This window comes from Aristolochia californica, unplaced genomic scaffold (genome assembly GCF_029961685.1).
Source record: "Aristolochia californica isolate CCGP_79_NKW_82.1479 unplaced genomic scaffold, dmAriCali1.0.hap1 SCAF_1, whole genome shotgun sequence".
NCBI lineage: Eukaryota > Viridiplantae > Streptophyta > Magnoliopsida > Piperales > Aristolochiaceae > Aristolochia > Aristolochia californica.
The window spans coordinates 54,033,895-54,058,595 of NW_027181770.1; the positions used below are offsets into that span (position 1 = coordinate 54,033,895).

The following is a 24,701-nucleotide window of genomic DNA, read 5'->3' on the forward strand; positions in this document are numbered from 1 at the left end:
GGTTCTTAATGCCGGCGGCAGCCCTGGCAAATGTTGGAAATTTAATACTTAAAAATCAATTATTTACCTGTTCAGTAGGTTTGAGGCATAGAATCAGTCTTGGGGGAAAATTTGCCTCCTTGTGGGAATGGGATTCTGCATTACCTTTCCAAAATACAAATGAAAATCTCAAACTGGCTTTCCTACAAGGATAAACAAAGAAAATCAAGAAAAATGGAGAGACTGAATGTAAAGATAAAAGAACTTTGAGATGGAGAGAACATTTTGGTCTCTTCCTCTTGATCAAGCTTATTTATATCCTCTTCCAAACTTCAGTCTAACTATGATTTGATTTTCAAATTGACTCAGACATTCCCAATGTACCTTCATGAAGTATTTAGGATTTTGAAACTACAAGGAAATCACAGTCTACAAAACCCACTAACATTACCCATCATTTTAAAAAAATTTGGAAGTGCAGACAAAATTTGAAAATTCAAGGCATGAGCAATCAGTATATTGACATAGATCTTTGGAACTTACAGCTTTATCTAATTGGTATTTGGCTACCCATACCAATCCTAGGTGAATAAGTCTATAACTTGGACTTTGTATATAAGTTTTGAAAACACTCAATCACACTCACATGTGATATATCCAAGAGTATTCTATATCTCTATATCCTACTATAATAGTCTCAATATCATTAATTATAATACACCATCCTACCATCCTATAGTGTAGTGCAGTTAAGCACTTGCTTCATAGGGATGAGATGGAAAATAAATTCATTTTAATTTGGTGCTCTTACCAATCACTCAATCTGCTAGTTTTTTTTCGAACATTTGTCTTGGGATATCCAATTAGATAGGTTGGGTTGCCATTGGCAGTGATTCAAGAATAGACTTTAATCTCATCCCCCTCAAAAGCAAACTATACTTGTCCTCTTGACAAGCTCTTGGTTACATGATTTGTCAAGTTCTCTTCTCCATCGGTTGGATATAGCAAGAAGTCATAACCTCAATAGATTGATCTTGGTTAAAATTTTGTATTGAACTTTGATGTGCCTTGACAACTTTGAATTGTAATGTTTACATTTCACTCATGCAACAATTGCTTAATTATTAGAATTTATCAAAATAGTACAAATAGGTTTATCCATCATGGGAATGTTTAATAACAAATACCTAAGCCATTCTTCTTCTCCACCAACCAACTTTGTGGCTATGATCTCAAACTCCAAGGTAGATCTAGTAATTAAGGTTTGCTTGAAAGATTTTGCATCCTAGATAAATCCAAAACCAATAATAGCTTTTGTGTCATCAGAGTCAAGATCCAAGATCTTTGCATCCTTCTAATACAATAGGAAATTCCATAGTTAATGATACCTTTGAAATATTTCAAGTCTTTCCATAAAATTTCACTGAGATTAATTGGGAAAATCATATACCTACTCAACCTTCTTATTGCTATGAAATGTTTGATCTGGTACAATCTGACAAATACACCAAACTTCTAATGATTTGAGAGTACCCAATTGCAAAATACTATCTATATCATTCATCTTCTTTAGATTTATGTATAAATTATATGGTGTACTAACTGGTTTACAATTCTCATAACCAAATCATTTTTAACATCCTTTCCACATAAAGTGATTAACTGAAAACCATCTCATATTCATGCTTTATAACTTTAATCCTTGATCTTTCATATCAAAATTATCATTTAAGTATTTTTTTCACCTCTAGAATTTTGACATATTTGTTGACCTAGGTTAACTCCTATCCATATCTTGATGATAACAAAACTTAATTGAGCTAATGATTGTAAATTAAGCATTTCATATGCTAAGCCTTCAAGAGAAACTATTTCAACTATCTTTGCACAAAAACAGACAACTTCATCTCAAGACCTTAAGCTCAAAGAAGCGTCAAGTCATCTTGAAGAAGCACCTACAAGAAGTTTGAAGACTTGAAGGCTAGCGTTAGAACCATCTCAAGAAATTCTAGAATTGTATGAGAACAGTCAACCAACTTTTAATCTAAAGGTACACAAGTGTTTCGGAGTTTTAGGACAAAATCATTAGAATTCATGTTTATTTGATGCAACTAATGGTTAAAACATGCTTGAACACCTTAGGATAAATTTTATCAGGCTTAGAAGCCATTTAAGAATACTGGTAATTGGCATAATCTATCATATTACTGGTTATGATAGATCATCCAAAGTTCGATCTGGCAAACATGATTGATCAACCTAACTGGCTTGATCATACAATATCTTGTCATAATGAGCTATAAAGCATGATTGATCATCCGGATTGGGTATGATCAATCATGTAAAGAGGTATGATAGATCATGCTTTATGTCCTTTTATGACATACTATTGCTACCACCACCGCTTCAGGTATACTTTCTACTACTACTTCCTCTTTATCCTGGATTATTGGCTCAAGGGCCTCAGGACATCTCACAGGTAACAAGGTCTACTACATTTTTTTTCTCCATGCGGCTCAGATAAATTTGTTACCATAGCTAATGTATCCCAAACCAAGGTTCTCAGGAAAGGATCAACCTCTATTGTTTGTCAGTCAACTTACTAAACACTTTAATTGTTCCATCACCTTTTCATCCTCTTCTTGTGTTTTTCAGGATCTAATGACGAAGCAGGTGATGGGTGGAAGCCGTAAACAAGGGGGACTTTACTACTTGGACTTGCCTCAAATAAATGTAGTCTCAACCAAGCAAACTAGGGCAAGATTATGGCACAATCAGTTGGGACACCCCTCAACACCATCTCTTCAATATCTCTTTCCATCTTTTAAACATGTGTCAGTTTTAAATTGTGAAGTGCGTCAACTTAGTAAATACTAGAATACCACATACTCTGCTCCGACAAAACTTATAGGTGTTGCTCATTTTTTTTTATTCACACTGATGTATGGGGAGCCTTGAGTGTCTCAAACATTTCAAGAGTTAAATACTTTACACTTTTATTGATACTCGAGTCACATGGATATTCCTCTTTAAAGAGAGATTCAAAAATTTATCCATATTTAAGTGCTTTCATGCTATTGTGGTCACTCAATTTGGCAAGAAAATAAAAGTATTTCGCTCCGATAATGCCAAAGAGTATCTCTCTAGTTACCTTGACTCTTTTTGTTAAGAAATATGACATTATCCATCAAACATCTTGTGTCTACACCCCTCAACAAAATGGGGTAGTGGGACCAAATAACTAACATCTCCTAGAGGTAGTTTGCAGCTTACTATACTCCATGAAGGTACCATACTTCTACTGGCTACATGTTATATTTACTTCTTGTTTTCTAATTAATAGGCTACCATCATTCGTACTCGGTCATAAATCCCCATACTCTTTCTTATTTCCAAATGATGAACCGTTTTTACTTCCGTTAAAAGTCTTCAGTTGCACATTTTTTGTTCATGTTACATCACCTCAAAAAAATAAACTTGAACCAAAATCTATCAAGTGTATTTTCCTAGGATACTCTCGCACACAAAAGGGTTATGTTTATTATAATTCTCTTCTCTGAAAGTTACCTGTGTCTAGGGATGTGACCTTCTTTGAAGACACTTCATACTACTCCTCCGAAAATGCTCCTTCGGGTCTCTCATATGTACATGCCTCTCCTCCACCAGTTGTGCCCCGTGCTACAAATATTCTTCAACCCCTTGAAGCATTGGTCGATGCCACACCTACAAAGTTTATGGATCCCACCAAAGTAAGTCCATCTCCTCCTACTCTTGCTCCATTTGGACCATAATATGATACTTGGCCTATAGCCTTAAGGAAAGAACCCAAGATTTGTACTAGGCCCTCTACTTCTTGCCCAGTATCCAATTTTGTCTCGCCATTGTTTGTCTTCTTCATGTTGCCAATTTCTTGCATCTATTTATTCCATCGTTGTACCACAGTTCTATTAGGAGGCTTCAAGGCATCCAAGATGGAAGGCGGCAATGGAAAAAGAAATGCATACACTATATGAGAATCAAACATGGACTCTAGTTCCTCTTCCTTCAGGTAAGAAACTTATAGTTGTAAGTGGGTTTATATCGTTAAACATAATCTGGATGGATCGGTTGCACGCCTCATTGCCAAGGGCTATACTCAATGCTATGGAATCAATTATGAAGAAACATTCTCTCTAGTGGCCAAATTGAACTTAGTATGTATATTGTTATAGCTTCCTACTAATTCCTCATGGCCAATATATCATCTTGATGTAAAAAATGTCTTCTTGAATGAGGATATTAAAGAAAAAATATATATACTACAACTACTTGGATTTATGGTTGAGGGGGAGTCAGTATGCAAATTGAGGAAATCTCTATATGGTCTGAAACAGTCTCCTCATGCGTGGTTTAATAAATTTAGCCAAACACTAATACAGGTTGGATTTCATTGATGCTTAGTCGATCACTTCGTATTTATTGAAGACACCCCCAAAGGGAAAGTACTTCTGGTAGTCTATGTAGATGATATTGTGTTATCCGGTAGTAATTCAAATGGCATTCAAGGGGCCAAAAAGAAGATATGTGAAAAGTTCAAAACAAAAGACCTCGGACTACTTAAATACTTTCTTGGTATTGGGGTGTTATAGTCCAAACATGGGATCATACTATCTCAGAGAAAATATGTCTTTGATCTCCTTGAGGAGACATGAATGATGGGGAGTAAACCAGTAGATACCCCTATGAATTCAAATACCAAGCTATGTGCCGGCTATGGAGAAGATGTGGATACCGAGAAATATCAAAGAATTTTGGGAAAACTTATTTGCCTCACTGTAACAAGACTGGATATATTTGGTAAGTCAATGTATGCACAAACCACAACTTACTCATTGGTAAGTTTTGGAAAGAATATTACGATATTTGAAAGGAGCTTTGGGAAGAGAGCTTCTCTATAAAAACCATAGTCACTTCAACATTGAAGGGTTGACGGATGTAAACTAGGCTAGATCCCTGGATGATAGAAAGTATACTTCTAGGTACTATACACTGGTTGGAGGAAACTTGGTTATGTGCAGAATTAAGAAAAAAAATGTGATTGCGAGGTCCAGTGCCAAAGCAGAATGTGGTTGCAAGGTCTAGTGCAGAAGTAAAATATAGAGTTATGACACACACAATCAGTGAACTTTTATAGATCATATCATTTCTTACTGAAATGGGATTCTATAAAGGAGCTTCTATGGATCTACACTGTCATAATCAAGTGCCTATCCATATCACTTCGAATCCGATCTTCCATGAAAGAACAAAATATATTGAGGTGGACTAGCACTTTATACGGGGAAAATTTTAAGTCGGCATATTATCTCCTAGACATCCTCACAAAACCAATCATTCACAAGATTTTATCTACCATCTGCAGCAAGTTAGGTATTTATGATGTTTTCTCATCCCCAGCTTGAGGTGGAGTGTTAGAAAATGGGCTCAAGCCCACACATCCAAAGAGAAGGCCTACACTTCCAAGAAAGGTGGCATCGTAGTAAATAAGAAGATTTCTCATAAAGATGGCCCACGAATGTAATTAGTCAAGGAGAAATTTGTTTACGTATATATTTTCTCATGTAAAACTTGTACCCTAAGGGCATTATAGACATTGTAACATCATCTCAAAAACTATAAATAGAGACCCTTGGTTTAGGGTAGAACATCAAGTATCTCTCCCATTCTCCCAATTCGTCCCTAAGCTCTCTCTCTCTCTCTTGTCCCAAGCTCCCTCTCTCACTCCCTTTGGCCGAGCTCCTCTCTTGCTATCTTTTCTTCTCTTCTCTAATTCTCTTCTCACTTTCTTTTTCTCTTCCTCTCTCACCGCTTTGTTCTAGAGGTTCTAATCATTTCGACAAAGTACTTATAGTGCATTTCTTGTGCATGAAGTCAAGCATATATAGAATAAACACAAGATCAAGAGATAATAGGAAAGGGGACTCAACTAATCTGTAAAGAAATCTGATCTACAACTGGGTTTTGACAAAATCTGAAATATGATACTCCATTATTCGCTTCTCTTGCCTTTCCTGTTTTCCATCCCAATAGCAAATGTGTGGCTGGTTCTCACGACACACCCACGCAGGACATCAACAAACGGGCAACAGCAAATCAATTATCATTAAGCTTGCTCCGGGAGATGGGGCTTGTCTTTGTTCGTGCCTCTCTCGTAGAGGTAGAAAAAAACCAGTCTCCACATCTTTTTGTCCATCGAGGCCATCCATATGCGCCTCCAGTTCTTCCAATATTTTCCAAATAGGCGGCCGAAGAAAACTGTGAGAGCTCCAGCAGAAACGCTGCAAGCAATGACAATGAGGCTCCAGAAGGTATCCACGCCTAGACTATGATCGCTGCTGGGATCCGTAGAAGAGCTCGAGCATGTCGAAAACGAAAGCAAGCCTTTCTCCAATTCCTGCATTTCTCCGCTTTCCGTTATTTCCAAAATTGCCTCTGATATGTCCGAGACTAGCGGCGAACCCTTGGGGAATACCTGGGGCATAAGATGAAAAAACTTGATTTAGAGCTTGTCCGAACTGAGCAAATTAAGAAAAAATGATGAAGACTCCAGAATGATTGTCTCAGTGATTACAAATCCAAATCCGCCCGGTTTGTAGGTGGGTCCAGCGGTTGTGAACCCCTGGCAGTATTTTGCCAGAAAGACCTTGGCGTGGGGGGCGACAAAGAAAGCTGCTGCGATCTCTCCACTCGTCAGCGCCTCTGGGTAATCATCAATGGAAGCAATAGACTTTATGTTTCGAGGATTGAAACCCAGAACTTCCACCAAATACCGCACTATGAAAGAATTCAGATTACACCCGACAGTGGCTCTTATTCTCTTCAGATACTGAATATCGACCACGCTAGGCTGGAGGCGGGAGATGGTCAGCATCGAGGAGAAGCTTGCCGTGTAGCTCGACGTCAGGATCAGCACTACAAACAACCATGTCACCACTACCATCCGCGAGAGATTGCTGCGGAGTGGCTCCCCTTGAAAAGCAAGCAAATAAATTCGTGATCAAATCATCGTACCAATGGAGAAGTATTGGGGGCGGGTTCTCATGAGTACTTACTGTGTGCGAAGAAGAGAGTGGCGAAGGAGAACCACAGCAATGTCCCAACCTGGTTGCCGAGGGTACCTCCGAACTCGGGATTAATGTCTCTTTCTATTAACCACACAGCAACTCCAATGAATACGTTAGTTGCTCCGATAAGAATCCACATAGATTTGGTGAAGGGCCGGAGAAACACCCAAGCTTTCTTTAACTTCTCCGGCTTCACTGTTACCACCATCACAAGACCTGATTCTATGTATGGTTGCGTGAAATCTGCAAACCGGTAACGGTTCACCATAATCTCTATGTCGCCCACCACTGCATCAAAATTCTAAACCATCCCAAGTGGTCAGCAAAAGAAGAAGGAAAGAAGTCAAAACAAAAGCAACAGCGGTGCACCACGTCAGAATCTGACTGAACCCAGAAGAACATTAAGAGCCTGAAAAGAAGATAAGAGTTTGGCATGTTTGTCATGTTTTTCGTATTGGATCAGGCTAATACGAAAAAGTTATTTGGTGCGAAACATGCAAAACACTACCTCAGGCGTCTAATCAAGATCGGACAATTGATAATGCTCAAATATTATCAACTGGCCATGAGAATATTTGACTTTTGGATTTATTTGTGAAAGCCGAAAAGATTGGACTGATCGTGAAGGTTTTCTCTGCTTAGTTAATCTTTTCCATTGATGAGAAAGACAGCAAGAAGAACAAAAAAAAAAAGCTCGGACAGTCACTGATTCATGCCGGGCTCTCCCAGGGAAATTTCCCAGAACACGGTTACGACTTACGATAAGAGTTTTGAAGAAGAAAGGAGAGAAATATAGATCAACATCCACTCCTTCTCAATTTAAAAATTATAGGCTGTTGTCGGTAGATCCATGTTTGTTAAAGTCAAAGTCCAGCACCTCATGGCGAAGTCAAACAGTAGGTTTGTAATTGCTTGATGAGAATTTTATAGATGATTTGCTGCTCTGTTAATCCAAAAGTTCAGTCCTTGTCTAGGAGAGGGATGAAATTTAACACTTAAAACCAGGAATAGTGAAGTTCAATCCTCAACCAAGGACGAATTGGAAATCAACAACTCATTTCAAGGTCGATTTAGGAAACGAAGGAGAGAATTGTCAAGAGGATCGACTGACCTTGAGGAAGATTTGCTCCACCAAATCGTCGTAGCTGCCGTAGTATGGAACCAGCTCGTAGGGCAGAAGATACGGCAAACGTTTAACAACTGCTTCGAAGACCCTGACGGAAAATCCCGTCACGTAAGATTCATTTTGTGATCCGTCGTATCGGACTTTAACAAACTGAGTGAAGGCGTCGGTCGCCGGAACGCCGATTCTTAATGGCTTCTGGTCGACCCCCGACGCCGTCCATCCTCTGGGCACCCTGACTGATCCACCAGGCCAGAACACCGCACCCAGAACAGCACTGAAACTTGCCACTCTCTGCTTCGGTTCAGTCGGAAGCTTTGTTTCATCAATCTTGGAGAAACCGATTTCCGGCGACCAAAATCCTATTTCTCTGTAGCTCTTTCCGATCACGTTGATGACCCGAAAGACTTCGCCTTTTTGTAACAACTGACCGTCTTTGAATCCAATTTGTCCGCTCAATCCAGTGAAGTTGCTTCGTAAAATGTTTTGAAGCAATCCTGATGATACGGAACTTCCATCGTTGACATCGCCGGTTTGGTTGTTGAATGTCCTCTCCAAGGCCGCAGCAGCTGTCCAGGCGGCGTCGTAAGCTCGAAGAGCGAAGATCCCTGATCCTGGATCGTCTTCGTCGCGCTGTGGATTCTCCAAGCGGAGCCTGCGCCGGAACCTGTGCTCGAAATTTTGATACCGGTTACTTGTTTCGGGGAAGTATGTTTTCAGACCTATAACACCTTGCAGGGAAAAGAGGGCCGAAGGAGGGACGAAGTCGAGAAGGCTTGTTACTCTCTCTGTGGTTATCCAGGTGGAATCGCTCTCCATCAATCCCATTTGCTTGGCCTCGGAGAAGAGAGTGAGGACCATTGGTAACGAGAGCTTGATGATAACGTAGACCCTGCATTGCTGTCTCTTCATCTTATTCAGTAGTTCTTCGACGACTGCTTTTGGCTCATCCAATGGGGGAACTCGGAAATACTTTTCGATTTCAGAACCTACGCCTCGGAGCAAATCGGAAAGGAAAGCAAAAACACTCAAATCACTGGCTCTAGCATTTGCTTCTTCCTCATATATTACAACGACCCTCCGCCACCGATACAAACCAACCAGTTCGGCCACACTTCTCATTTCCAAGAAGACATCAGTCGCCATTGGGATCACGAAAGAAGCTTGTGGGAATGGAGTCGGCGGTGTCAAGGTAGATGGCACCAAGGAAAGTACGGGCACTGGTTGGGTTTTATCATCCATCTCTGCCATTAAACCCACTTCTTCCCACGTTAAAGATCCGACAATTACTTGAACTTGGTTTTCTTGAACGAGCCGCACCGCTGCACATCAAGGCCAAATGAATGAGAAAATGTAATTATATGAACCCACGAGGGAAGGCATGGATTATTGCAAGTTTTACCGTTGGACGCCGCTCTGAAGGACTTTCCACCAGAATCTGTGACGTGAAGGAAGAGCTTATAGCCAGTGGACATGATGAAATCCTCGATGGCCATTTCAATGGCGACCTTCTCTTGTCTTCCCGTGAGAGAGGTGGAATCTATTACGGAACCTATTCTACCAGTAGATTGAACTCTAGGACCGTTCATACTTCTCTGCTGTGCTCCAATTGTTTGGAGCAGTAGAAGGAAGACGACAATCAGAGCGCCGACCATTTCTTTCTTCTTTGGGTCTGTCAGTGCTCTCTCTATGGACAATTAGAGAACCGACCAATCTTCATTAGATCAAGCTCCATCGTGGTAGAAGTTCCTTGAGACGACAAATATACTACTTCGAGAGCAGTTGACTCGCAGAACAGAATTGTTCCCGGGTTACCTTCGTCCCTGCCCCTGTCTTAATTTTGCTTCAAACACTTGGGCTTTTTTTTATTAATGAAGTAATACAAAGTCGTAAATAAACAATTCTGTGCTTCCAGGCTTCCGGGCTTCCCGTTCAACAAAGAACAAGTCAAAGTAAACATGCCCTACGAAGACTTCAGCTCAGCTCGATTTCAAACTTGAAATAAGTCTGGTTAAGTATCACAAACCAAACTCTCAGATTTTTCAAGCTCAGTTTGTTTGCTTGTGAGTTGACTCGTGAACATAATTTTTTTTACAAAAATACTCTTTACTCTAATTGCTCTTGTCAATTCTCTCTTTAGTTAGGTTTATAGTTGTTCTTATTTACCTCAAACTTCAAAGATGGTTGATCGTTCCATCCCTTTTGGGTCCCTTAACATCTAATGTTATTGTTTGTCAATAGAATAAATACTATTGATGGAGGTGTTTGTTTGTTCTTTTAGATCTATTAAGATGGTTATTATACATTAATATGCTCCATTGCAAAATCTTGAACTCCTTTGTGATATTGCAGTTCAATGGTACCAAGGTCATCACAATATTCTCTTTATTTATTTTTTTATTTTTTTATTTTTGAAGTGTCAAATGTACGTTATTGCAGTTCAATGGTACCAAGGTCATCACAATATTCTCTTTATTTATTTTTTTATTTTTTTATTTTTGAAGTGTCAAATGTACGTTATTGCAGTTCAATGGTACCAAGGTCATCACAATATTCTCTTTATTTATTTTTTTATTTTTTTATTTTTGAAGTGTCAAATGTACGTTGGAGTTCAAAGTCGGCTTGAGCTCGAGTTCAAACTCAATTAAAAATTTTGGGCTTGAGTTCGAGCTCGAGTTCGAAGTATTCATATCAAGCCAACCTCGAACATATATGCATGTTGAAGCTTGGCTCGGCTCGATGCCTAATTCTAATGTGGGATGAATATAGGATGCGGCATGAATTTTAATTGTCGTATCAAATATCGATTAATTGTTGGAATTTTGGGAATGAGAAATAACATAATTGAGAAGAATAATTTAGAAGAATAACAGAGAAGAAAGAAGAGGAAGGGGAAGAAAAAGAAGAATAAAGAGGATGGAGAGAGAGATAAACTAGATAAAAGGAGGTTTCAAAAATTCATTATCAAAGTTGTTGTAAATAACTAAAATTAAAATTTAAAAATAAAAAGATAAGATTAATATCTGATCAAAATCCACTAAAATCATAAAGATAAACTAAAATTTTAATTTTAATTTAAAATTCAAAATAGATAAGATCATTATCTAATCAAATCCAGTAAAATTAGGAAACATAAAATAAAATTAATTTTTACCATAATTGGTGGATCCACTATGGCCCAATGTGTATATTGGTATCCCCACCAATTCTCACATTGTTGGAGAACTCGACCCCGCCGAGTTTAACTATTGGGGTTTGGATAGTACCTTAACAAATGGGGTCACAATTTATTCGAGTTCAAACCAAAATTCGGAGATGGGGAAAGGATTTTTTATTTTTTCTTAAAATTATTTTTCACACATGCGAAATTCACACATTTGAGTGACTAAGGTCACATGTGCGATAAATCGTGCGTGTGCGCAATTCCCCTTTAGGGTTTCAATTAATTTGGCTAATTAATCGAAGCTTGACATGGGGGGCATGACCGGCTGGCTCCTAGTCTTCGGCGATGGCGATGGATGTGGAGGTGATGGTCTTCGACGACGGTAACAACGATGGAGGTGAAGGTTGATGGCGACGAAGGAGAAGTTGCTGCAAAGATTCCATTAGGTTTTTCGTAACAACAACAACTAGAAGGAGGACTGAGGCGACGATGATGGTGGTTGTTGGGGTCAAAGGCGGCTGCTACAGGAATGTCAGACGACTTGTGAAATGGGAGTGGAGACGTCGGACGATGTACTTCTTGTTTACATTTCCTTTCACCCCTAGCTTTCTCTTCGTTTCATTTTCCTTATGTGCTTCTTAAATTGGCAAAATTGACGTCAATTGTGTGTTTTGGAGATATACTGATCAACTTTGTGTCAGACGTTGTTGGCGTCTCTCTTACGGAATCGATTGCAAGAAGGCATGGGCGATGAGCGGCGATGGCTGATTGGGGGTTTTGGTGGTAATGTGGTATCTACAAGAAGCCAGGTGCAGTCGCAAGTGTCGGTGGAACAACAGAAGGAGGTCGACGGTTGGTGAGAGACAGTGATGGGAGGATCAGTCAGCTAAAGAGAATTGGTCGGCGTTTGGACAGGTGTTGGGTCAACGTGCCGATGCTGCGAAGCTACAGAAGTCGGCTCCAAGAAAAAAGGATGAAAATTAATTAGTTGAATTGGAGAGAGGATTGTTTTAATTGAGGAGTGGTTGGTTTCGTTAAAGCCAAAGAATGAGTGATGAGAGGATGTTGTCACAGGAGAAAGCCTGCCGAAGGGATTTTCGGCTTTGATACCAAACTAATGTAAGACAAGCACAATACGAAGAGTGGATATTAATTCTGATGCGGGACAAATACGTGATGTGACACGAATTGTATCAGATATCGGTTATTTGCTGGAATTTTGAGAAGGAGAAATAGGATACTTAAAGAAAAATAATTTAGAAGAAAAGAATAGAGAAGAAGAGGTTTCAAATTTTTATTATTAAAACTGCCTTCAACATCCCCTTATAGCCTATAAACAATTAAATTAAAAAATAAAATAAATAAGATAGTAATCTATGAACCAATGGGCAGAGTGGCGCCTGCATCACACCGCGCCCTCAGAGACTTTGCATCGAACCGTAGAGAGCGTAGCAATATGACTTCTGCAGCCTCAACTTCGCCGTCTCTGCTCCCAACGAACCCTTCCATCTTCCACCCAAATCCGAGTGCCAAGAATCTCTCGCTCCTTCAAATCTCACGTCACCTTCGAGAAGCTATCCAAGTTCATTGTTTAATGATCAAATCTTCTCAGTTCTCCGACCCATATTCAGCAGGCCGGCTTGCCGAGTTCTATGCCATTTCTGATCACGGAAGCCTGGAATACGCCGAGAAGGTCCTTAGATCACTCGAGCAGCCCACCCCTTTTATATATAATACTCTGATCAGAGGCAACCTAAAGAGGGGCAATCCCCTGAGGTCCATCCTCCTCTACCTTCAAATGCTGGGCAGTTCCGTCCAACCTGAACACTTCACTTTCACATTTGTCCTTAAGGCTTGCACGCAGTTACCAGCAGTGGACTTTGGGAAACAACTTCACGCTCATATAGTTAAGCTTGAGATGGACGCCATACCCTTCATCCGAAACAAGCTCATCCATCTCTATGCTATCTGTGGCCTGATTTCCGATGCACGTAAGATGTTCGATACAAGTACCGAAATGGATAATGTCACCTGGAATACCATGCTTGAAGGGTATTCTAGCAATAAAGACGGCGAGTCACTTCACGGACTGTTCAGTGAGATGCCTTACCGAGACACTGTCTCTTGGAATACTATGATTGCTTATTATGTTCAAAATGGTAATCCCAAAGAAGCTCTAGATATGTTCCGGTTGATGCAGGAATGTGGAGAGTTGCCTAATAAAGTTACTCTAGTAAGTGTTCTGTCTGCAATTGCTTATTTGAGTGCACTGAGCCAAGGAAAGTGGGTCCATGCATATATTGAGAAGCATGGAATTGAGCTGGACCAGAACTTAGGTTCAGCGCTTATCAACATGTACTCAAAGTGCGGGTACATAGAGGGGGCCATTGATGCATTCAATGGCACAAAAGAGAAGAGTGTTGATACCTGGAACTCAATGATAACCGGTTATGCCTCTAATGGCCAAAGTCTGAAAGCTCTAGAACTTTCCACTGAGATGGAATCATCAGGCATTAGGCCTAATGCCATTACATTCTCTTGTATTCTAAATGCATGTAGCCATTCTGGGCTGGTAGATGAGGGAGTTAAGTATTTTCATAAAATGTGTGAGGTTTATGGAATTGAACCTGATATCACCCATTATGGTTGCATGGTTGATCTTTTTGCTCGTGCAGGCTTGTTAAAAAAGGCCAAAGAAGTCATGGCAAGAATGCCAATAAAGCCAGATGCAGTTATGTGGAAAGCTGTATTGGCTGCTAGTAGAATTCATCGAAATTTTGAGATGGGAGAACAAGCTGCCATGCAACTTATAGAATTGGCCCCAACTGATGATGCAGGATATGTATTACTATCTAACATGTACGCTTTGGCTGACAATTGGGACAAAGTTTATGAAGTGAGGAAGATGATGAAGGACAGAGGAATACAAAAAGTGCCCGGATGTAGTTCGGTTGAATTGGATGGAAGGGTTCATGAATTTATCGTAGGAGATATAACTCATGCTCAAAAGAAAGAGATGTATGAAATGATGGATGAATTTGGGGAGAGACTAAGGATTGAAGGATATGAGCCAGATACTAGACAAGTTTTGTTGGATATTGAAGAAGAAGAAGTGAGGCAGAGTTCATTGACTCATCACAGTGAGAAGTTGGCCATTGCCTTTGCTTTTATACACACAAGGCCTGGAACTACTATTCATGTGATGAAAAATCTTCGTGTTTGTGGAGATTGTCATTCTGTGATTAAGTTACTGTCAAAGATTTATGACCGTGAAATAATTGTTCGTGACTCAAGTCGGTTCCACCATTTCGTAAATGGGTCATGTTCCTGCATGGATTACTGGTAAAACTTTTGTTTTGTCTAAATCATTTTTATCTAAATTTACACAAAATTCAACCAGTGGATGTTTGTTTGTTGTACATACTTCTCAGCTTGAAAGAGGAAGAGAGTTGCTGACTGCTTAGGTCCCAAAGCAGATACTTGTTACATGACGACTATTTCCACCATTGCAGAATAAAAATACTGAAGATAAAAAACATTCAAGATAATCTGCTAAATCATTACAACCTTGACACTAACACAAGTTGTCCATCTACTTACTAAATCAATTAGATATGTCAACGCAAGGATGATATAGATGCACCAGAGTACATGGACAGTGAACTTTGTTAGATGACATGCCTCTGTTAGTTTAAACATTTTGTCATAACATAAAAAGCATAGCAAAATTATATATAAATAAGATATAAACATCTCTTTCTCATAAAACAAAAAGGTAGAAAACTCAACTTTTTTTTATCTTGAGAGGCACGGAGAAGAGGAGTAGATGGTTTGAGATAGAGGGGGTTTCTTCGTCAATGTCGATGACATTCGACGGCTTCACTGACATAAATCAATAAGTGATACACTGGAAAGTGAGTTTCATGGCAAAGGAAACAAGGAAACTCTTAGAGAAATAAAGAAGAAAGAAAAAGAAATAGAAGGTTAAAGGATAGTTCTATATAGATTAATGGAACAAGAAATGTCAAATATCAGGTATGGAAACTGGAATAATAGGTCGAAGGAGGAGGAAGACATTGAAGCTAATGGAGGAAGAGGGGATATTAGGGTTTCCTAACAATTTCATATTAACTCCAGAGGTTGGTCCAACTTCCTTTCAGTTTCGGAAGCACTGGGCCAACGTCTTTCATAGAGAACATGGTGTCATTTCGGAAGATCACGTTCCCACGTCTATGGAGGTTTAAGACCCACGTCCTCCCATCGGCAATTACAGAAGCCGATAAGCTTGATGGGATTTTGACTTATAAATAGAGGTTTGGTCCCCAATCTCGTTCACTTGAAAAACCTTCAGTTTACACCATCAGAGAGAGTGATCAGAGAGCGGAAGAGCTAGACGCAGAGAACTCCGGTGAAGTTTACAAATTTTGATCGAATGGATAGGGGTAAGATTTTAGGCTTCCGTTTAATTATTATTGAATGAATTTCATACTGTTTGTTTAGAAATTCATGATAGGCTAACATATGGTATCAGAGCATTTAAATTAAGGCTCAATTGGAACCGATGCGAAGGATAAGAGGTCTGCTCTGATACCTACTTCATTTTCCTGATAAGTATGTGGTTCAACTAGTTGTTCAAAAGTGTTTGGCAACTCTTGAACGACCTGATCCACTGGAATGTCGTCAGCATTTAGTGGAACTTCAATGAGTGGTTGTGCAACACCAGTTTGTACTAGAGGGGTGTTGTAAACTATAATCAATCTTTCACTTGAGGTAAAAGGCTGAAATTCGAAATGATCATTCTCTTAAACTATGTTCCAAGTTGGATTGCTCCCACTAATCAAGTCATTTTCAAAAAACTTTGCATTTCTTGATTCCACAATCTAGTGTTGTGAGATGGACAGTAAAATCTGTAATATTTGGACCTTTCAGCATATCCAATGAAATACCCACTAATGGTCCTTGGGTCCAGCTTCTTCTCTTGTGGATTATAAATTCTCACTTTAGACGGGTATCCCCAAACGCGTGTATGTCTCAAACTCAGTTTCCAACCTTTCCATAATTCAAATGGTGTTTTAAGAACAGCCTTCGTAGGAACTCGATTTAATATATACATTGCCGTCTTCAGTGATTCAGCCAACAAGGATCTAAGAAGATTGGAGCTACTAAATATACTCCGCACTGTGTCTAATAATGTTCGGTTTTTTCTTTCTGCTACACCATTCTGGTTTGGAGAACCAGGCATGGTATATTGGGTAACAATCCCATGTTCTTGAAGAAACTTTACAAATGGCTCAGGTGTTTGTCCATTCTCGGTGTATCTACCATAGTATTCTCCACCTCTATCTGATCTCATTATCTTAATTTTATTACCACATTGTGTCTCTACTTCGGCCTTAAAGATCTTAAAGGCATCTAATGTTTCATGCTTGTTAGAAAGCATGTAGAGATATATATATCGTGAGTAATCATCTATAAAAAGATGAAGTATTTCTAACCATGTGAGTCCATGTCTCGACTACATATATCAATGTATGATTTCTAATATGGCTAAACTCTTATTGGCACCTTTCTTTGACTTGTTAGTCTGTTTTCCCTTAATGCAATCTACACAAGTCACAAAATTAGTAAAATCCAGAGTATTAAATACCCATTCATTTACTAATCTTTTAATCCTTTCCATGGAGATAAGACTTAATCTCTGGTGCCACAATGTAGAGGAATCCTTATTAAATAATACCTCTTTTAGTACCAGTGTGAACACACATTGAATCATAAGTGGCATTGTTTTATAAATTTATGCGATAAAGACCATCAGACAAAATACTATTCCCAACACAATCTGACTTATAAAATAAACTGAAAGATGAGCCTGAAAAAGTAAAGGAATATCCATAAGGTACAAGCCAGGAAACTGAAATCAACTTTCTAGAAAAACCTGGAACATAAAAGGTCTTATCTAATTTCAAAATAAATCTACTATTTAAATTTAAATAGCAAGCTCCTATAGCTTCCACATGTAAGCTCATTTATCTTCTGAGAAGATGTTATGGTCACTTCTCACTGGTTTCCTTAGGTTTTGCAAACCTTGCAAGGAATTTGAAATGTGGATTGTTGATCAAGAATCAATCCACCATGTGTTAATATTGACATTAACCATATTAGATTCATAACAAACAAAGGAGGTGAGCTTATCTTGGATATCACAACGAATATTAGAGAAATTGACAGGTTGTAGAGCTGCATAAAATTACAAATGACATGCTTATGTTAAAACTAAGGCCTGAATCAATATCATGTTTACCAATGTAAATCATGCATAAAAATTGAAACTATTGACATAAAAAAATGCATGTGGGCTAAAATTTTTAATTCAAGCAGATTCAATTATTCTTTATGAGTGAATTTTATGATAAAAATACCAAATTATTTATGAAGTCATAATTCGTGTGGGTAGATGATGAATAATTTGATATTTTATCCTAACTAATAAACTCAAATATAATAAACATTCCTCTGGGGATAAAATTTATTATATTAAGTAAAATTAGTTATAATTATGATTAAACTGTATGATTAACACTTCATATCGAAATTGTTAGAGAGAATTTGTTTCACCTCATATAGAAAACATTTATCATTGGTTGCTAGCAAAATGTCATCCACATATAAAACAAGAAAACAGATTTTACTTCCACGGACGTTCTGGTATATATACATTGATCCATAATATTTTCTACACGACCGAATGATGTAAAGAATCATAATGCCGGTCTACAATTCCCTCTCCCACATTTACCCAAGTCGTTTAATAATAACAAAAGGGTGAGAGGTCAAGGAGAGGTGGCATAAAAATGAGATTTGATAGCAACAAGAAGCAACTAGGGATATTTTTTTGAAAGAAGGCAGTTTAAGAGTTAATTATTTTTTAAAAGAGGCAAATCAATAAGGGAAAGCTTAAATATTTAGAATGTTGGGGTTTTAGAATGATACAATGAGAGTATCTTAGGAACAAAATCCCTACATTAAAAAACTTGATACTAATCATCGTAGGACTTAGGTATATAATATTAATTATTAACATACTAATATTCAATTAAGCAATAAATTGAATTGGATCAGTATAATTGAATTGGGTTTTCTTTGTGACAAATCGACATTCTAAACCATGTTATGTGCAGATAAATATTTTGTTACCCTCATACAAATCCAATCCCATTTATTTTATAGATAGAACTGGGTTTTATGGATTTATAGTGGTTTGGAGGGTTGATTAACTCAATCCATTTGTAACCCTTGTTAGTTTTTATTGATTTATCCCTTATCACAGAGGTAGTTTAACCAATTACCTAGTAATCTATATATTTTGAGCATAATACAACAATTTGATGCTTATATAATTTGATTAAATGATCTTAATTTTACATGAACAAACAATGTCTGAGATTTATAAAACAAGATTAATCCCTTAATTGTATTAAAAATGATCATGTAATTTTTAAATGAGAAAGGGTGGCAATTCTTCCTAATTACTCATTCTACCATTCAACCTATCCCTTTAAAAATTGATGTTCTAAGTTATAATTTAGAGTTTATAGTTTTATTTATTTTCTAAAAAAAAATTCCTTTAATAAAGCAAATTCCTAGGGTTTAAGGAAACAAGGATATGATTATTTTTTTTAGATATTGTTTACTTTTTAAATAAGGGAGAGTGGTCCCAAAACCCTGATCTCTTCCATGACATTGCTCCTTCTAAAGACGTGTGGTATCACAACAAATTATCAAGGTCTGTGAGTTGACTAATTAACTCATAAAGATTGTCTTTAATCTTATTCTAGGCATTCCAATTATTTATTCTTTTTCTAATTTTCTCAAGCTTCTTCCTAGTTTTTTTGTTTCTGTATTAGTTCTTCCTACTTTGATGGTGCTCCAAGTGTGACAACCAAAAAGTCTCATCATAGAAGTACCAATAAGATTCTCTAATGTCTACAAATCTCCTACTTTGCCATGTAGATGGTGATCTTAGAATGAAAGCCTAAAAGTTCTAAAAATTCAATGAAGTTGGCTTGTTGATTTTTAGGACTTTATGGATTACCTCATGGAGAAAGGGAGAAACGTCATGTTTCGAAGAAAACAAAAGGAAGAAAGAGGTTATGGAATTGAGTTCTAACCTCCCCATGAAGCTCAATTTATAGATGAATAAACTACAATATTATAATTATGCCCCTAAAACTTAAATTAATTACATCAATGTCATCTTTATGAGATGACTTTTTATTTAACATTATGCCATCACTATGTGGGCCTATGGTCCTTTATAGATGAATAAACTATAATATTATAATTATGCCCCTAAAAGTTAAATTAATTACATTAATGACATCTTTATGAGATGAGTCTTTATTTAATATTATGCCATCACTATGTGGGCTTGAATCCAATCTTCCACCTCTCTTGGATGTATGGGTCTTCCTGGATCTTGTGGGCTTGAGCCTATCTTCCACATACTTGGACATGTGGGCCTTCCTTGGTCGTGTGGGGTTGGACCCATCTTCCAATTCTCCCCCTCAAGCTAGGGGTGAGAGAACATCAAGAACGGCTAACTTGTTGCAAATGGTGTATAGGATCTTCTTGTATAAAATAGCAATCCATCATATCTTCCAACTTCTCCCTCAAGTTGGTGGTCTCTTTGTTCTTTACCAAGGGACCCAGTTAGCATAATATAAGAGACGGTTCCATACTCCACTCAAATGCTCATAGTTAAAAATAATTTTCACTCAATTTCACAGGCGAAAAAGTAGCCCTACTGTGGAGCACTGAGTCTACCTACTTTCTCAGGGTAACTAAAAAAAACACCTCTTGAGTGAATAATAGATTTGACTCATGTTAGATGTTGGACACACTCCTATCCTCTTGGGTGAATAATAGTCTTGATTCATGTTGAACTAATACTTTCTAGGCATTGAAATGGAAAAAACCAAAGGAGTTGTGATGACAAAATGAAAATATATAATTGGTCTGCTTTAGGAGTATGGTTTATTGGGAGGAAAACCAACTAATACTCCAATGAATGTGGGACATAATCTCCACAATGATCAGAGTGCATAATTGATTGACAAAAACACAATATTGGAGCTTAATGGGCAAGTTAATTTATGCAATAGTTACTAGACCTGATATCTCTTTTGCAATGAGTGTAGTGAGTCAGTTTATAGAACATCCTTGCAAAATACACCTATACACAAAGAATTTTGAGGTATCTTAAAGGAGCACCAGGCAAGGGTCTTTTCTTTAGACCCAATGGTCATATGAAGATTGAAGTTTTCTCTGATGCGGATTACACAGGGTACAAACTTGACAGGAAGTCAACCTATAGGTATTGTGTTTTCTTAGGAGGCAACTTGGTTAATTGAAAAAGCAAAAATCAAAATATTATGGCCTGATCTTGTGCTGAAGCTGAATACAGGGCAATCACTCACACATTGAGTAAGTTGATGTGGGTCAAATCAGTCTCACATGAATTTGGTTTGAATCAAATTGAATTGATAAGCATGTTTTGTGATAATCAGGCAGCTATCTTCATTGCAAGTAATCCAGTCTTCCATTAGAGGACAAAACACATAGAAGTAAACTGCCACTTTATTCGAGATGTTGGAATGAAGAAGGAGGTAGTTACTCCATTTGTCAGATCTGGAGATTAGTTGAGAGATATCTTCACCAAGGCCCTCAGCAAGTGAGAATTCCTATATTTCTGTGACAAGTTGGGAATCCTAGATATATATGCTCCAACTTGAGGGGAAGTATTAGAAAATATGTCTAGGGATATTTTTTTATTTTACCACTTCCATAGATTTATTTCTGTATGTAATCTCGTTCTATGCATAGAATTATGCTAGTGCTTAAATTTTCATGTGCATAGGATACATAGTTAGGGAGATATAAGGAGAGTAAGCATTATTGTAGGTTTTGATCAAGTCTTATCATTAAATACAGTTGGTGGTCGTGCATGATCCCCAATGAGCCTTCTTTTGGCTTTTCTCTCAATATCTCTCTTCTCTTTCTCTCTTTTTCTCACTCTTATTTTCTTCCATCACCAAAAACCTTAATTTTTACAACACCTTTTTATTCAACTGCTTTACCAATCACATAAAAATAAATAATTAAATAACACGTTAAATTGCCCGAGGTGTATATTCATTATCTTCGAAAGAGATTCACCTCTGAAAGTGCATCGGTAAGATCCCTATTAAAAGACACCCATATGTTAGGGGTGGCATTGCTAGTAAATAAGGAGAAGTTTCATAAAGATGACATAGAATTGTAATTATACAAATTGGTGTGTGTTTTCTTATGTCTTTCTCCTTGTGAATCATATAATCCTTAGGGTATTATAGTCATCGTAAACACCTTCAAACAACTATAAATACAACCTTAAGGCATGGGGTAGAGCATTTAAGCATCTTCCTCTTGTCTCAAATTCGTCATTACACTTCTCTCTTTTTCTTTTCTTTCTCTCCCTTGGTTTCTTCTCTCCTCTCTTTCTAGAGCCAGAGTTCCTCTCTTCTCCCCTTCCCTTGAAATATTTTGTATTTATGTGTTGGCCCTAAAAATCAACACGGTATCAGAGCGGGCAAAGATCTGAGATTGAAAGGAGAAGAAGATGGAGAAGAAAGGGAAGAAGAAGAAGAAGAAGAAAAAGGAAAAAGGAAAAAGGAAAAAGGAAAAAGGGGAGTTTCTCATTTTTCCCATTAGTCTTCTTTGTCAATTCCTGTTTTTCATTGGATTTAACACTCTCTTACCATCACTTTCATACAAAAAATATATATTTTTGGAAAGATACATTGAGTCTAGTTTCCAATTCAAAGCAAATTTTTACAAATAGAATTTTCTAGAGAAAGAAATCGATATAGGAAGTAGCAAAGGTCAAGTATAAAAAAATATTGAATAGCAGCACAAAGCCTCAAGTTTCTAAACCATTTGTACCAATATGACTAAAACATTATATTGGAAATTTTATCTCAAAAGAAATCTATGTGAGTCTACTTTCTATCCAATAAATTATTTCTCAATTTGATCTTTCTAGAGAGAGAGATTCACATTGGAAGAATCAATGGTCATGTTGGTATCCTGTTGGATGCGAAAATCCGAATTTAAGCAGAATTTTTTGCTTCACTTTTTGACTTACTAATGTTGGTTAAGTTTCGTACTTATTTTCAACCTCTAGTCAATATTTTAGTAACTTGAGTATCTTTCCTTCATCAAAAGTTTTATTTCTTTGATCTCACATCACATTAGTTTCCTTAAGAAAAGTCTTTCTCTATATGAGTTTAGTTTCTTTTTTAACAAAGTTTAAAATTTTTGAATTAGAAAGTTTTGTTTCCTCATTATAAATTTCAAATATTAGTGTCATAAATCTCCCCTATTCCATAATTTATCTCTTGAATATTTTCCTTCCAAATTGATCTAGTTGTGTTAAACAGTAATTGTCTTATATGAGAAGTTTATGTTTAGAAAGTTTCCATTATTATGTTTCATCTCAAAATTTTCTTATTGGAGATTATTTTAAGTTTCCTCAATCATCATATTCATAGAGGAATTATTTTTTATCTCCCTCTTGGGTCATACTTAGTCAAATTCGTTAAGCTACTTCAGTACTACCATGGCAGTCTCCTTATTAATGTGGTGGTTATTTTCTCTTCTTTTAATCCTCCATTACCTTTTTGCTAGGTTTCCTTTCTCCTACCATCCATTTTGACTATCGTTTACCCTCTTAGCCCAACCCCTTGGGTGCGTTATTTTGGTTGTTTATATATATATTTATTGGCACTCTTATGGTTTTTATCGTTGTCGTTGAGTGATACCTTGTTTAGTGATTATTATCACTATTTTGTTTGAAATCCTTTGAGGCCTCCTACTGTATCACCCATGTTTTTACTTTTTAAGAGTTTGTGTCCAATTGAGTACTTATCCTTGGGACACCTTGATGGGGGGAGATAATTACTACAAATTTTTTTTGTTTCAAGTTGGGATCACTACACTATCTCCTAGCTTGAGAGGGAAAATAGAAGAAAAAGTATGAAGGATGAGATTGGAAGTTGAGCACTGCAGCGGTTGTTCCTCCTTCCAAATTGAAATATGGATGTTGTTATCATTTCAGAAGAAGAAGTATAATCTACAATGAAGAATCCCACGTGTTATGGTAATCAAAGCAAGGAAATCAAAATTTATTTTTCAAGTACACAAGTTTCTTGACCAAATTATTTGTAAAGTAAAGTTATAAACACCAGCTTGAGGGGGAGTGTTAAAAGACACCCACGTGTTAGGGGTGGCATGGTATGTAAATAAGGAAAACTTCCATAAAGATGACATAGAATTATAATTATACAAGGTGGTGTATGTTTTCTTATGTTTTCTTATGTTTTTCTCCTTTTGAATCATACAGCCATAAAGACATTATAGTCGTTGTAAACACCTTCACACAACTATAAATATAACCTCAATGCATGGGGTAAAGTATTCAAACATCTTCCTCTTGTCTCAAATTCGTCCTTACACTTCTCTTTATTTTCCTTTTTCTTTCTTTCACTTGGTTTCTTCTCTCCTCTTTTATTTCCTTCCTTTGAAATTTTTTGTTTTATGTGTTGGCCCTAGAAATCAACACTCCATAAGGTACAGCAGATCTCTTATGCCCTTTATTCGTGCACAACACTAAGATGGGCACACGAACTCAGCATGGCTTTTTCTAATTGCTCGAACCAGATCAAACAAAATAGAATTTCTTTTGGAGCATAATAATTTTCCTTCTCTCTTATATTTATAGATTTTTGTACCCACTAATGAAAATTTATGGATTTTTGAACAAGATGCATTGTTGAAGGTGATTTTCTACAGCTCTACCTTTTTGTAGGATTATAGAACCCTTTACCTAACAATGTTTGAGGGTAGGTGTCCTTATTTGCTATAGGGAAGATAAAACTGTAGGTGAGGCCTGATGGGTATTAGCACATTAGATCATGCAGAGACTTGTTACTTCTTTTAGGACTGCAGAACCCTTCACCTAACACCATTTGAAGGTAGGTCTCCCACTGTTACAGGGCAGATAAAAATGTAGCTGTCGTGCTGCTTACGATCATGCATAAATTTCTTGCTTTGCGGAAGGGCTCTGGAAGGCCGGGGCCGTGAACTGATAGTCAGTAATGGCGGAAAAGCGACATACTGACTGCTCCGCCGTGGTACCTCTTCTCTGTAGGCTGTAGCTATCATCAAATATCAAAACAGCGCCAGAGGTTACAGGGAAGGCCCACTCCTCACCATTTCTCAGCCGAAGCCAAAGCTG

The 24,701-nt window shown here is 37.5% G+C and overlaps 2 protein-coding genes across 2 annotated transcripts; one reads left to right on the forward strand and one right to left on the reverse strand.

Moving 5' to 3' along the window:
* Positions 1-6,121: 6,121 nt before the first annotated feature.
* LOC137948873 (glutamate receptor 2.9-like) lies at positions 6,122-9,860 on the reverse strand. Its single transcript, XM_068795071.1, has 5 exons — positions 9,608-9,860; positions 8,194-9,527; positions 7,071-7,383; positions 6,590-6,987; positions 6,122-6,490 (listed from the first exon to the last, which is right to left on the reverse strand). Exons 1-5 carry the CDS (start codon positions 9,858-9,860, stop codon positions 6,122-6,124), a joined length of 2,667 nt encoding a protein of 888 aa, XP_068651172.1.
* Positions 9,861-12,876: 3,016 nt separating this feature from the next.
* On the forward strand, positions 12,877-14,745 carry LOC137960710 (pentatricopeptide repeat-containing protein At5g48910-like). The gene has a single exon (XM_068808307.1). The coding sequence runs from the start codon at positions 12,963-12,965 to the stop codon at positions 14,712-14,714; it is 1,752 nt and encodes a 583-aa protein (XP_068664408.1). The 5' UTR covers positions 12,877-12,962; the 3' UTR covers positions 14,715-14,745.
* The last annotated feature ends 9,956 nt before the right edge of the window (positions 14,746-24,701 follow it).

Coding starts and splice junctions, on each gene's coding strand:
- LOC137948873 (XM_068795071.1), bottom strand. CDS start 9,860: ATGGTCGGCGCTCTGATTGTCGTCTTCCTTCTACTGCTCCAAACAATT. Junction 6,988..7,070: donor CACTCTCTTCTTCGCACACA/GTAAGTACTCAT, acceptor TTGCTTTTCAAG/GGGAGCCACTCCGCAGCAAT. Junction 6,491..6,589: donor AACCGGGCGGATTTGGATTT/GTAATCACTGAG, acceptor CTTATGCCCCAG/GTATTCCCCAAGGGTTCGCC.
- LOC137960710 (XM_068808307.1), top strand. CDS start 12,963: ATGATCAAATCTTCTCAGTTCTCCGACCCATATTCAGCAGGCCGGCTT.